At 51.7% G+C, this 15,603-nt stretch overlaps 1 protein-coding gene across 1 annotated transcript in view; it reads left to right on the forward strand.

The window, feature by feature from the left end:
• Nucleotides 1-5,130: 5,130 nt before the first annotated feature.
• LOC133342745 (insulin-like growth factor I) overlaps nucleotides 5,131-15,603 on the forward strand; it is a 45,089-nt gene continuing 34,616 nt past the window's right edge. Inside the window, exon 1 of the mRNA XM_061552104.1 lies at nucleotides 5,131-5,344. Coding sequence (XP_061408088.1) covers nucleotides 5,153-5,344 — 192 coding nt within the window. The 5' untranslated portion in view covers nucleotides 5,131-5,152. The remainder of the gene's footprint in view (nucleotides 5,345-15,603) is intronic.

Here is a 15,603-nt window from a genome sequence, read left to right on the forward strand (position 1 = left end):
GTTTCATTTATTCATTCGTCTTTATGCGGTAATTTGACGTCTTGCTGTATTCATTCATTCGTTTGACTTCATTCCTTCGACGTCTCGCTGTGTTCGTTCATTCATTTTACTTCATTAATTCCTTTGACGTCTCGCTGTGTTCATTCATTCATTTGACTTCAGTCATTCATTTGACAAAAATACACCACGTGGCCTTAAAAGTAAACAACGTTTCGACGACGTTTCTGACAGCAGCACGACGATGACGACGACGACGACGGGTGATGTTGGTGTGGTTGTTGTTGTTGTTCACTATCTGTGTGTCTGTGTCGGGGTGGCCGCGCGTCAAGGGGCCGCACTCAAGGCCACCAGGGGCCGCCAACAGCCTGCGTGTCCTTGCGACGCAGAGCGCCGCGCCACGGCCTTGTTCCTCCAACTCCATTGCTCGCGACGCACCACAACGTCACGTTTCCTCCGCGTTTTGCAGCGCATTGAAATTGGACGCGTCCCGCGCTGCACGCGCCTGATGATTGTTAAACGCGGCCTCCCCCCACCGCCGCCCGCGTCGCGCGCTATGCAATTAACGCTGCCTGCGTCACACGAGACACGCGTACGCACACACACACAGATATATATCTCGTTTGTATTAATTCTAGATTTGAAGCTTTCGTGACTGCAAGGATTCATACTCTTAGGTTTTTTTCGGTAAAGTCACGTAGGTAAAAAATAAATAATAAATAATAGAAATACTAGAAGAAATAAACATAATAAAGTAAATAAAATAACAATCATCCAAATAATAGAAGAAATAATAGAAATAAAATAAATAAAATAAAAATAATGCAAATAATAGAAATAAAATATTTATTCAGATTATTTCTTCTTTTTTTAATTATTATTATTTACCTACGTGACTTTACCGAAAAAACCTAAGAGTATATCTCATTAGTAATTTGATTCGAGTCTATGAACACGGACAGCGTTCATTGCTTAGCGCCTGACGTATTTAACAAGCATCGGGTGCGTGCGGCGTGGAACGAGTTATTAGTTTTGTTTGTTTATGAACGGGGGGGAGAGAAAGGGAGTCATTTGCAAACACGCGGTGAGACGTTTGATTGCGCCAGAACTGCCGTTTGGGAAATCGTTGCGCTTGCCAGGAGATGGCAGTACAGCAAGTGGGTTGGTTTGATGAGAGAGTCCTCTCGCGCGGTCGGAATTTCTTTTTTTTTAATCCTTTATATTAAGTTCACTTGCTTGCGTGCTTGCTTGCTTGCGTGCTTGCTTGCTTGCGTGCTTGCTTGCTTGCGTGCTTGCGTGCTTGCTTGCTTGCGTGCTTGCTTGCTTGCGTGCTTGCTTGCTTGCGTGCTTGCTTGCTTGCTTGCGTGCTTGCTTGCTTGCGTGCTTGCGTGCTTGCTTGCTTGCGTGCTTGCATGCTTGCGTGCTTGCTTGCTTGCGTGCTTGCTTGCTTGCGTGCTTGCATGCTTGCGTGCTTGCTTGCGTGCTTGCTTGCTTGCGTGCTTGCTTGCTTGCTTGCGTGCTTGCTTGCTTGCTTGCGTGCTTGCTTGCGTGCTTGCTTGCTTGCGTGCTTGCTTGCTTGCGTGCTTGCTTGCTTGCGTGCTTGCTTGCTTGCGTGCTTGCTTGCTTGCGTGCTTGCGTGCTTGCTTGCTTGCTTGCGTGCTTGCTTGCTTGCTTGCGTGCTTGCTTGCTTGCTTGCGTGCTTGCTTGCTTGCTTGCGTGCTTGCTTGCTTGCGTGCTTGCTTGCTTGCTTGCTTGCTTGCGTGCTTGCTTGCTTGCTTGCGTGCTTGCTTGCTTGCGTGCTTGCTTGCTTGCTTGCGTGCTTGCTTGCTTGCTTGCGTGCTTGCTTGCGTGCTTGCTTGCTTGCTTGCGTGCTTGCATGCTTGCGTGCTTGCTTGCGTGCGTGCTTGCTTGCTTGCTTGCGTGCTTGCTTGCTTGCTTGCGTGCTTGCTTGCTTGCGTGCTTGCTTGCGTGCTTGCTTGCGTGCTTGCTTGCTTGCTTACGACCGTGCAAACCTTTCGGTCGTTTTTTAACCGACTTCCCGTGATCCAATCGAGCTGACATTTTGCACACAGACTCGTTGTGCGAGACAATTAATGTTCGTGAAAATTCTTTTTTCCAAAATTTTACACTGTTTAGGGAAAACAAATTAAATATTTAATTACCAATTGTTTAATACTGCAGACAATCATCTGACCCATAGGTGGCAGCCATCTCAAGCCAGAGGACGAGAGGACTCTAGCCGCCACGCATATAAAGGATTTAGAGTGAAAAACTTTGTTTTTACGGGTTATACTTATTTTAAATCCTTTATATTGAGTTTGCTTGCTTGCTTAGGACCGTGCAAATCTTTCGGTCGTTTTTTAACCCACTTCCCGTGATCCAATCGAGCTGACATTTTTCACACAGACTCGTTGTGCGTGACAATTAATGTTTGTGAATTTTTTTTCTCCAAAATTGTACACTTTATAGGACAAAAATATTATATTTAATTACCAATTGCTTAATGGTGCAATGCAATCATCTGACCCATAGGTGGCAGCCATCTCAAGCCAGAGGACGAGATGACTCTAGCCGCCACGCATATAAAGGATTTATAGTGAAAATCTTTGTTTTTACGGGTTATACTTGTTTTCGCCTCTCTTCCGACGTGACCCGCCACGAGTGCGAGCAGAAGAGCGCGTCGGATGAGAGAGGCGTGGAGCGAGCGCCCCAAGATTGTTTGGTCATCTTGAGAGAAATCAGCAACAAGAACAATCACGTGTTCAACTTTTCGATTTAAAGCTTTCGTGACTGCAGCAGGGATTCATCTTCTTGGTTCTTTCGGTAAAGTCACGTAGAAGAGAAATAATAAAATAATAAAAATAAAACATAATAAAATAATTCTCACGACGTTTCGGCCACAACGCAAGCAGCCGTCCTCAGGTGAAGAACAGGTCCGTCGGAAAGACAGCGTTTTATTTTTATTATTTTATTATTTCTCTTCTACGTGACTTTACCGAAATAACCAAGAAGATGAATCACGCGTTCGTCTCGAGATTCGGCGACGTGGTTAACCCAAATATATTCCATTGTTATGATCACGATCATCACGATCATCACGATCATCATACATCGGTCATTGTGTGTCCACTGCTGGATAAAGAACTCCCCATCATCCATTTCACTCTTCCTGGGCGCAGCGCGCTAACCACGACATTACCGCTCCTCGATAACACACAAATAAATAAAGACAAAGAACCCTCCCCGTATAGCCTTAACAGGCTGTTGGGGCAAGTGCTGTTAGCGAGCACATTTGAAGGCTGGCACTGTGGTACACGAGGGGGTGGGTGGCTAGAACCACGTTCGGCCGCCTTTGTCTCCCTTGACACTCCACACCAGTCGACCTCGGGGAGGAGGCCCAGGACCGGTTCAGATCATCGTCACCGGTGTGAGCCGTGAGCGGGAATCGAACTCGAGTTCGCCGGGTTCGTAGGGAAGCGCGCTAACCACTGTGCCACCGTTCTCCGTGCGTACTAATACACACACAGACACACAGACACACACACAGACACACACACAGACACACATACACACAGACACACAGACACACAAACACACAGACACACAAACACGCAAACACACAGACACACAGACACACAATCACACAAACACACAGTCACACAGACACAGACACACAAACACAGTCACACAAACACACAAACACACAGACACAAAGACACAAACACACAGTCACACACAAACACATAGATACACAAACACACAGACACACAAACACACAGACAGACACACAAACACACAGACACACAAACACGCAACACAGACACACAACACAGACACACAGGCACACAGACACACAAACACACAGACAAACAGTCACACAAACACAAACACACAACCACACAGACACATAAACACACAAACACACACACAGACACACGAACACACAGTCACACACACACACACAGTCACACAGTCACACATACAGACACACAGACAAACACACAGACACAAGATCCCCCAGTACAGTCTACGTAGACTGCACATGGGACGAGCGCGTTGATGAATGGACCAGCGCCTTTGTGAAAGTCAGCGAAGTGCAGCAAGGCAACGGCGTGGCCAGAGCCATGCCCGGCCGCCTTTGTCTCCCCAGTTGTGATGCTTTACACGTCGCACCAGTTTACCAACGTTTTGAGGCTGAGTCGACTTAAGCAAGACACACACACACACACATGCGTACATGGCTGCCCACTGATATTGGCCATGCCCCGGAGTGGGAATCGATTTCAGGATTCGGAGCTGCAGGTGCGCTAACCACTGCGCCCACCGCTCCGCCCAGCTCGCACAAACACGCGCGCACACAAATGCAAAGATCCCCCGTACAGCCTTCACGGACTGTAGGAGCAACTGCTCTTGGCGGGTGGCATCCCGTGAAGGCCGGCACGAGGGCGTGGGTGGCCAGCACCACGCCCGGCCGCCTTTGTCTCTCCTAGTGGCGACGTTCGCTACGCCGCACCAAGTACTCAGTCGAGGCTGAGTCGACCCACGCGCACACAAAGACAAAGATCCCCCGTGTAGCCTTAACTGAATGTAGGAGCAAGTGCTGTTAGCGAGTAACATCTATGAAGGCCGGCACGGCACACGAGGGGGATGGGTGGCCAGCACCACGCCCGGCCGCCTTTGTCTCCCCAGTGGCGATGTTTTTTACGCACCGCACCAGGCACTCATTTGAGTCTGAGTCGACCTAGGGGAGGAGGCCCAGGACCGGTTCAGATAATCGCCACCGGTGTTGGCCGCGAGCGGGTGATCGAACTCGCGTCGCCGGGTTCGTAGCGCAGCGCGCAAACCGCTGCACCACCGCATCCACAGACAGACAGACACACACAGACACACACACAGACAGACACACACACTCACGAAACTCACAAAAGCGTCCAAACTAACAGTCGTCGAAACTTCCCTTGAAACCCCCCCAACCCACTACCCCCCTAGCACCACTCCCCTCCCACAGCCACGTCAACCCCTCCCTCAAACCATCCTCACCCTCTCTGGCCCAACTCAGTAAGCCCAACCCTCCCCTCCTCCTCCTGCTGCTGCTGCTGCTGCAAGCACCCCCCTCTACCCCCTACCCCCCCTTGGTGCACGGGGATAAAACGCGATGCCAAACTTAGATCCGCCTCTCTCTCCCCCCCGCGCTGAAAGTCCGCAAGGAGAGGGAGCAACGGCGCGCCTCGCCGTTCTTACCGTCACCACGATCACGGCAGCGGCAGCAGCAGCAGCAGCACCGCTCGCTCTCACCATGGGCCTCCTCCACTCAAGCCGCCAGCCGCGTCCTCACCACCTCAGCCAGGTGAGGACAGGTGACACCCCCCACCCACCTACCCCCGTGACCCACCACGACCCAAACTCCAGCCGCTTTCCTGACTTAGTCTCGCTTTCTTCTTTTTTTTACGATGCAGAAGAAAACAAGAAGATGCTCGGTGTAGTCGGCACTTTGCTTCGTTCATCATTTCGTTTTTTTTTTCAATGCTTTGCTTTATGTGTCCCCCCCCCTCCTTTCACAAGAGATGCCACGCTCTGCTCTCTCTCTCTCTCCCGTCCGACACGGGAGTCTCTCCAAGAGCGGTCTCCGTCTTCTTGAAACGGAGACGGAGTTCAGATAAAGAGGCATTGAAGGGTGGCCTCGGGGGGGGGGGGGTGGTGATGGATGGGGGGGGGGTCTTCGTGCTATGAGAAAACTTTTCTTGTTGTTAGTTTTGCGCCATGAACGCATCTGTTCACCGGGTCCCCTTCGGTAGTGAAGGACCCGCTGTGTATCACGCAGACCCCAAGGGGGTCCCCTTTGCACCGGGCTCCTTCTAAAACGGGGCAACATTTTCCTGAACCCCCCCCCCATTCTTTTTAACGGGGGAGGGGCACCGACCAACGCCCCCCCCCCCCTCCCCACACCTCCGAGTGGCACATTGTGCGAGCCTTTATCAATCCACTGCTTGACCAAGCCCTGCCCCCCTCCTACCCCCTTCCATCCCCCAAGACCCCGTGCCAGATACTGCAGGGGTTGTGTTGTGTGTGTGTGACCAAGACCATACTTTAGCACGCTGGTCAGTGTGAGTTGGTGAATGGGCAGGGTGGAGGTGTAGAAGAGAGAGAAGGGCACGGGCACCCACTCCTACATCGCTCGCCCCCTAGACGTGGGTCCTCGCTCTGTGTCGTGAGCCTCCCACGAGCGCCAAGCGACGGCACCGGCGCGAGACACGTGGGCCGCGCGCTCTGTTGGGGATCTTCACATCACCAGGTTGTGCTTCTGCCGAAGAGGCGTGCACACACAAACAAAAATTTACCCGTAAAAACAAAGTTTTTCACTATAAATCCTTTATATGCGTGCCATCGGTTTTATTTTATTATTCATTTCTGTTTTTCTTGAGTAAGAATTTCATTTTTATCACATTGGTATTTTAAATTAAATATGAAAATTTTTTTCCCTAAAAAGTGGAAAATTTTTGGCATTTTTTTTCACGAAAATAAATTGTCACGCACAACGAGTCTGTGTGCAAAATGTCAGCTCGATTGGATCACGGGAAGTGGGTTAAAAAACGACCGGAAGATTTGCACGGTCGTAAGCGCGCAAGCAAGCAAGCAAGTGAACTTAATATAAAGGATTTAAAAACGATATCGTTGAGCTTGAGCCTATTAAATGTGAGGTAGGGGGGTGTGTCCACGGGTGGCTAGGAGATGTTAACTGCCTCGCCTGGTATACAGGAGGTCGTGCGTGGGTACGATCCCGACACTGACGCCTGCTGAATATTTTGAGTTTGCGTCTCTCTCTCTCCCCGTGGTCGCGTGGATTTTTCTCAGGATCCTCCGGTTTGTCTCTCCGCATTTAGAATCGACACGCGGTTTCGAGTTTTTAGCTGCTGTAAATTTCCACTTGATAACGATAATCCCACTTCGTTGAGCCATTATTTGTCATGGTCAGGTCGCTTCTGAAAAAAAAGCGACTTTATAGCAGCTCAGCGGAGCCTTACCTGGCAAGATAAATAACTCGTTTTTAGTTGGTAATTACAGCAGCACCCCCGTGTGTGACGGCTTATTAAGGAAGTCTTCCCATTGATAACAAGAATGTTCGCGTGCCGCGGTTCGTTCTGACGAGGGGGTCGCCTTATCGGAGACTCGATCAGTCGGTCCGGGTCATGGGTCTTCTCTGTAAATAGTTGTCCTACCAGATCGATACTGCGCCGCGCGCGCGCGCGTGTGTGTGTGTGTGTACGTGTGCGCGTGTCTGTTGTGTGGATCAAACTGGTCCAAGGCAAGATCTGTAAGGCAAGATTATAAAGCCCTCTTACGCGTGGTTTCACATCAGCACGCGTACACGCGTTGACTTCTCAAGACGAGGTGTACAATGTGCTGTCACCATGAGTTTCCACCTGCTCATGTGAAGAACAAGAAGAAAACAACCTCCCCCCCATTGATCTGATGGTATAACACGAATACCAACTTACGACCCCTTTCGCATGACAACCCCTCCAAGCCGTGTCAAACAATGGCTTAGTTGACAATACTTCACCACGCTGGTCAATGCGAGTCCATGTACCCTAGACGGGAGAGGTGGCGAGGAGGAGTGCAAATGACCGGCTGCGATACCACAACACGCCCCTGGCGTTTATTCATCCGTGGCCGACGATCCAACTCGGCCGAGCCGCTTTCCGACACTTGCAGTGACGCTGACCGTTGCGCCACCGCTCCGAACCCACCACCTGGTGTCCATTGCCTCCCCTAAGTAGGCTGTACCCGGGCGCCCGATGCTCCCCCCCCCCCCCGCAACTGGCAGGAGCTGCCCGAGGGAGCAAAGCGGAGTTTGTCCCGCACGTGGTGAGCCTCTCGCTGGGACCCGGCGTCTGTCCGCTCCGCGCGTACGAACGCCGTTACGCTGCAACTTATTCTGCCGCACGAAGCCGAAACCGCGTGCCGCTCGTCCAGAGCCGCTCGCGTCTCGCTCGATAGCGCCCGGGCGCTGCGGAAAAGGAAACGTTTTGTCTCGAGGTTCATGGAATTCATAGTTTATCTGTTCCTCTCCAAAAATGCCCCGAACCCCCCTACCCCCCCCCCCTCTCCTTACTGCCCCCCCCCACCCCCGCCCGCCCGCCCGCCGCGTTCATACGAACAGCGGCACAATATCAACACGAACAGATTTCTCTCCAACAATATTTGTGCGAACAGCGGTCGTCCTCCTCCCTTCTGCAGACTCCGTTAAACGTGGGAGAAACCCTCTTGCATTTCATGCCTTTTTCCCCCGTGCTAGTATCAAATGAATAACAATCATATTTTGCAGCACCCACTCCCCCCTCCCCTTCGTCAATTTCACTGCTGGACGAGGGACTCCCCCGACCACGCCGCGTAGGTGACATGCCGGAAGTGGGGGGGGGGGAGCTGATTGAAGGGTTGTTTGACCATACTTCACCACGCTGGTCAGTGCTTGTTCGGTGAACGAGAGGAGCAGGGGGACATCTTTCAGCGAGAGCTCGCCACTCGCGGGATTTGCCGTCGCCCTGGAATCTAACTCGGGTGGGCGGGTGTGTAACCCAGTGCGCTAATCACTGCGCCACTACTCCTTCCTTCCTGCCCATGATTATTTTACTTCAATTCAGAACGACATCGCCGCCGTCCGCTTCTTCCTGCCTTCCCAAGACACCGCAGAGCCTTGTGAGAGACCCAACGCAGAAGATCCCTCTGGGTTCGATCTTCCACGAAGCTGACGGTCCACCCTAAACCGCATCCACTGCACAAAAGCATGGCAGATGCTGCACGAATGGAACATGAAGACAGCTCTCCAGTCGTAGTGGTGGTGCAACTGTGGTCATCCAGGACAGACCGTGGCAGTGCAACGTGTATCGACGCTATAATGCCCCGATCCACAAATACGAAGGGGACATCACAGCGATGATGATGATGCACTCCGCTGGTTATCTGGGCTTGACTACTTGAATGTGAAATTGTAGTTGCTGCTCTGCATCTACATCAGCCGCATGGAAGAAGAACATGGACTCAGCACTGCACCATAGACTCAGCACTGCCCATAGACTCAGCACTGAAGTCCATAAACTCAGCACTGCTCATAGACTCAACACTGAAGTCCATAGACTCAACACTGCCCATAGGCTCATCACTGCTCATAGACTCAACACTGAAGTCCATAGACTCAGCACTGCCCATAGACTCAGCACTGCCCATGATTCAGCACTGCCCATAGACTCAGCACTGAGGTCCATAGACTCAGCACTGCCCATAGACTCAACACTGAAGTCCATAGACTCAGCACTGCCCATAGACTCAGCACTGTCCTTAGACTCAACACTGCCCATAGACTCAGCACTGAAGCCCATAGACTCAACACTGCCCATTGACTCAGCACTGCCCAGAGACTCAACACTGCCCATAGACTCAGCACTGCCCATTGACTCAGCACTGCCCATATAGACTCAGCACTGCCCGTAGACTCAGCACTGCACCATAGACTCAACACTGAAGTCCATAGACTCAGCACTGCCCATTGACTCAACACTGCCCATATAGACTCAGCACTGAAGTCCATAGACTCAACACTGCCCATAGACTCAGCACTGAAGTCCATTGACTCAGCACTGCCCATAGACTCAGCACTGACCGCAGTGCAACGTATAACGACGCAACAAAGCCCCGATCCACAAATACGAGGGAGACATCACAGCCGATGATGACGATGATGATGATGCACTACTCCTGCGCTACTGCTCCTGACGCGGTTGGCTGGGCTTGAGCCACCACCTGAAATGTGACATTGTCGTGTGTTGCCCTCCAACTACATCGTCAGCCGTACGACAAGAAGACGACGAAGACGAACACCCAAGAAGACAGCAGAGGCAAAGTTCCCCGAACGCGCCCTCTGTGCAATGCCCCGTGTCTGGGCGAAGCGATGTGTAAAATGTACAACGTCCTTTTGTAAAAACGTTGGAGGGAAAAAAAAGCCACGTTTTGTATGGAAGTCTCGGTCCGCGGACTTTTTTTTTTGCCTTTAATCCCACCCAGCCCAGTCGCGAACGCACACACACACACACCACCGGCTCCCATACCATTCCGCTGTCTGCCGAACCGCCAAGATTTGCATACAGCTGTACACCGCGCGGTTGTTTCAGTTTTATTATGGAGTCGCCTGCGAGCTTGGAAGCTCTGCAAGTCGGGGTTTCATAAATGGAAAAAAAAACTCACGCGGACCGTGACAGACGCAGCAACAACGTCAGAGGAAGAAGAATTAATGATTGACGCAAATTATTTTATTTTTATTTTAAAAGGTAAGAAATCATAGCATTTCAAATATAATATTTGTCTTTGAAAAGTTTTGAGCCAATTAAAGAATAAAAAAAAGTCCAAGATTCGAGCACAAAAAGTGGCAGTGGTGAAGCAAACCGTGTCCCAAGAAACACTAAACGTAGAAAGCACAAAGACAAAGATCCCCCATATAGCCTTAGCAGACTGTAGGGGCAAGTGCTGTTAGCGAGCACCTATGAAGGCCGCAACGGTACACGAGGGGGTGTGTGGCCAGCACCACGCCCGACCGCCTTTGTCTCCCCAGTGGCGATATTTACACACCGCACCAGGTACTCATTTGAGGCTGAGTCGACCTACGGGAGGTCCAGGACCGGTTCAGATAATCGTCACCGGTGTTGGCCGTCAGCGGGAATCGAACCCGGGTTGCCGGGTTCATAGCGCAGCGTGCTAACTGCTACAGTGCACACACACCGCACACACACACCGCACACACACCGCATACACACACACCGCACACACACACCGCACACACACACACCGCACACACACCGCACACACACACACCGCACACACACACCGCACACACACACCGCACACACACACCGGATACACACACAACGCACACACACACACATGGTGTGTACATTTGGAAGCCACTGGAACTACACATTGTGAAACAATCTCGATCGAAAACTCATTTCTTTAGAACTCCTTTTTGTGTTTGCTGTGTTGTCCTTCCACCCCGCCTCGCACCTCCGATTAGCACGGCTGGCTACGTACGGTGCGAAAGAAGTTGAACGTAAAGACATACATTACATACTCAACTGTTTCAATTAGAAAAGCCATAATATCTCTCTCTTAGTTTCTCTAATCTTGTCTCTCCAGTCGTTCGACTGGACTTCTGTGATAAGGAGCTTCACAGCTCATCGGATTCCTCCAGAATGAAGTAAATAATTAATGTAATTCTGTCCTCTACCCAAGTCACTTCTCACGCAATGCCTTCCTGTGCACGCGCAGCGCTCTGTGCGGGCACTAACACCTAAATCATTATCATAATTACGATCACATGACCCTGTATTAACAAAAGAGCAAAACGAAATTCAACGCATTTGGCAACAATACCGCGTGGCCTCAAACGAAAAAAATATAATATGAGACGTTTCGGGCAATGACCCTTTTGCTTACTGAGCACACAGTAAGGCCGTTGCACGCGCTGCAAAGAAGCGTCGCTTGGCACACCCTCGAGGAGGTGTGGATCCTTACTCCTTTTGTAAAGCCACGCTGGTCAGTAATTATTGGAGGTTGCATTGACGATTGTTGTCGGCGTTATCCACGCTCTCTGCGTGCGCCGCTTGCAAACGGATCGTCCTTTGCGCTCTTCGACGGGCTTCCCTGCACCAGCGCGGTTCTTGCGCGGAAGAGCCACCAGCATCCCGGGTTCGACACCCACCCAGCGCGCGGTTTCTCTCGGCAAATTTAGCGCTCTGCGGAACACACTTTCCTCTGTCGATAAGAGCCAGGGGGCAAGGTGTCCCGTGGCGTTATTATTGATGGCTTAAAGCCAGCCGTTCTTAACTGTTGCTGCACCCTAGCACCCCCCCCCCCCTTTGATTCTCAACCGTCACAAAATGTGTAACGTGAATAATACAGAGAGGGGGGTTTGATGAAAAAAACATTTGCACTTACGTGCGTTTTCGATAATTTACCTTCTAAACAAAACAAATCTGGCCCACGTCTCGCACCCCCAGAAAGGGCATCTCGCACCACGCAGAGGGTGGCGTGATGCACTCCCAGGTTAAGAAGAAAAAGAAGAACCACTGGCTTAACGCGTTGGTGGAACACGGAGAGATTTACGAGAACTGCCAACCTCGCTGGGTTGTGGTGGCCAGCAGATGGCAGTACAGCAAATTGGTTGTTAACCCCGCCGTTAAAATGTGTTCTTTCTTCTTCTTCTTATGCGAGGCGAGGTCTTCTCCCGTGTCGTTTTTTTTCCCGCTTGCAAATAAGTCACTTGTCAACACGAGAACAGCCCGCAGAAGCGGATATCGCAGAACTACGTTTGAGATCCCGTCACGTGACCTCTGATCCACAAAGTGAGGGCGTAAGCACTCTTCCCCGTCCACCACTCTGCTGTAGACGAATGCTCGTCACGTGACAGTCAAAGTGATGTGCTTGCATTATCAGAGCTGGAATTTTGCCAAATTGAGTGCAGAACAAAATGTTATGTACTGGGATGGGATTTGTTTTCGTGCGGTTACTGGTGACCCGGCTGAGACCATGTATGTATGTTTAACTTCTTTCGCACCGTACGTAGCCAACCGTGCTAACCATCAACGCACTACAGCTGAGACCCTGGTCTCATCGCAGGCGGCTGCCTGGCTATGAACCTCGGCTCCCAGCGGTGCCAGCTCTGCCCAACCCATCCAGTCCCGTGGCGGGCATCTTTAGAACAGCAGCAAATGAAACAATATGGAAATAACCATCTAACAAAAAAGGGGGGGGGATTGCCCCGCCAGACAAGGCTGCTGTGAGCCACTCTACAGACGAGACAACGTGCGCTTCTGCGGCCGTCTGGAACGCTCTTCTTCCTTCCGCTATTAGGAAGCCCACTGGGAGCGATGCACTTTTGAAACCATCTCGATTGGCTACGTACGGTGCGAAAGAAGTTCAACGTACGCACATGATGCATTGCGCGTTTTCAGATGCGCTCCTGGGGCCGTCTGGAACGCTCTTCCGCCAGTAGGAAGCCGTTACTGGAGCTACGCACTTTGAAATCTAAATTTGCAAACTATTTTCTTGAGAACTGCTTTTTGTGTTTAGTTTGTTGTCCTTCCCTAGCGCCTCCGATTATCGCGGTAGGCGACGTACGGCGCGAAGGAAATGACGTATCCAGTGACTCCATTTGATATAAGTGAACACAAACCCTGAGCGGACTTTCACCGGATTCAGTCAAAAGAAATCTAAATCGTGTCCAGCCAGTGGATGTGAACCTCCGCACCCTACAGGCGGCCGTGGTGTTCGAGGCGTCAGCGAGGATGTGACAGGAGCGACGAGGGGGTGGGGTGGGCGGTGTGAGGTTGTAACGGGGGCGGGCAGATTAAGTCAATGGGGACCCCCCCCCCCCCCATTCACCTTACTGGAAATTTATTTTTGGGGGGGGGGGGGAGTTGAGGTTGAGGCTGTGGTGGGGGTGGTGTTCTGGATTTCGGTGCAATTGTCTCGGCAATTGTCTCAGGGGAGCTCGGGAGAGCCGCGTGCCGCGTAAGGCGCGTGGCAGGGGGAGGGCTCACCTGGCAGGCCTTCCCAGGGGCTCAGCGTAGCGTGGACGGTGACCGTGCATACGTGGAATCACCGTGGTGGTGGTGGCGGTGGTGGTGGTGGTGATGATAACTATTATTATGGGACGCGCTTGTGCAGCGGTGAGCGCTACGCTGCGCTACGAACGCGGCGGGCCGAGTTCGATTCCCGCTCGAGGCCAACACTGGTGGCGATTGTCTGCACCGGTCCTGGGCCTCCCCTAGGTCGACTCGGCCTCGAATGAGTACCTTGGTGGGGTGTGTAGTCTAGAGGAGACAAAGGCGGTCGGGCGTGGTGTTGGCCACCCACCCCCTCGTGCGCCGTGCCGGCCTTCGCTGACAAGCACTTGCCCCAACAGTCTGTTGAGGCTATACGAGGGATCTTTGTCTTTTTTTGTTTTTTCTAATAATTATTATTATTATTAATATGCAGCCCTTTGTCGAAGCTCTACGATGACGACGAAGCGTGCCCGCCTTGAGGCATGTTGACTCGTGCCCACTTCGCCGAGATTTGTCAGACCGGATCAAATGTCACTCGTTGCGAGCGTGAATTCATATAGCCGTGGTCGCGAATTGAACTCGGGTTGCTGGCTCCGTAGTCGCAGTGCGTTGTCTGCGTGGCATCAACAATAGGTGCTCGCTAACACAATAGGCGCTCGCTAACACGGTGTTTTACACAGGTGTGTGGGAGTAAGTGTGCTGTGGGGAGCGGTGGTGCAGCGGTTAGCGCTACGCTGCGCTACGAACCTGGCCACCCGGGTTCCATTCCCGCTCACGGCCAACACCGCCAAGTGACGATTATCTGAACCGGCCTTGGGCCTCCTCTAGGTCGACTCAGCCTCAAACGAGCTACCTGTTGCGGTGTGTAAACATCGCCACTTGGGAGACAAAGGCGGCCGGGCGTGGTGTTGGCCACCCACCCCCCACGTGTGCCGTGCCGGCTTTCATAGGTGCTCGCTAACAGCACTTGGCCCTACAGTCTGCGTACAGGCTACACGGGAGGTCCGTGTCTTTGTCTTTGGGTGGGTGGGTTGGGTGAATCTTCGTCTTTGTCACGAGAGTTGAGTCGGTCCGCACTGCGCTCCCAGTCTCGCCGCTCGGGTTTCTCTCTCTCACTCTCTCTCGCTTCCCTTTGGCAAAACAACGAGAGAGAGAGAGATAGAGAGGGGGGGAGGGAGAGCAAAAAAAACCCGATTCTCTCGGTCAAAAGAGCAGCAGCGGTGGTTCTTGCATTGTGGTCAAATTTCAGAACATGTCGCGCTACTGCCAGAGGCGTAGCTAGGGGGGCAGGGGGGTACATGTGTCCCCGGGCGCCAAGGTAAAGGGGCGCCAACATGAGGCTTACGACGTTACATTATAACTTATTGCGGCGGGCGCGGCAGCCTGAAACTACCGCACAAATCTACACCTCAACCTAAAAGTTTATATATCCCGCCACACACAGCCTACATGTCATGTAATTACATTTTGGTATGTGATTAAACGGGGGGGGGGGGGGGGTGCCAATTTTATAGTTCGTCCCCGACTCCCCGGGCGCAAAATATCCTAGCTACACCACTGGCTACTACTGTTTGTGTAACGCGGTTTTTCCTGGGGCACAAATGTGCGGGCAATAAAAACAACAAGCAGCAGCAGCAGCAACAACGAATCAATGTCGACGATATCGACAAGGCGCAAAGAAAGACGTGAGCATGAAACGACCAGAGAGAAATACGAATAATTTTAATAGTGGTGGTGGGGGGGTGGGATTGTGGTGATTTTGTAAAGGAAGTTTTAAACGCTTGCACTCGAAAGTAATGACCGCAAAAAGCGTCGAATTTTTTTTGTTTTGTGGTTTTCACGAGACGCGGTCCACGAAAGGTGCGCGCGTTTTACGCGAGCGACGCATTCACGAATATCCCGTGGGGTTTGTGGAGGTGCTGTGTGTTTGTTTGTGTGATTGTGTTTGTGTGTTTGTTTGTGTGTTTGTGTGTGTGTTTGTGTGTGTTTGTGTGTGTTTGTGTGTGACTAA

The sequence above is a fragment of the Lethenteron reissneri genome, chromosome 2 (genome assembly GCF_015708825.2).
Source record: "Lethenteron reissneri isolate LAM-NWPU_2019-01 chromosome 2, ASM1570882v1, whole genome shotgun sequence".
NCBI classification, from domain to species: domain Eukaryota; kingdom Metazoa; phylum Chordata; class Hyperoartia; order Petromyzontiformes; family Petromyzontidae; genus Lethenteron; species Lethenteron reissneri.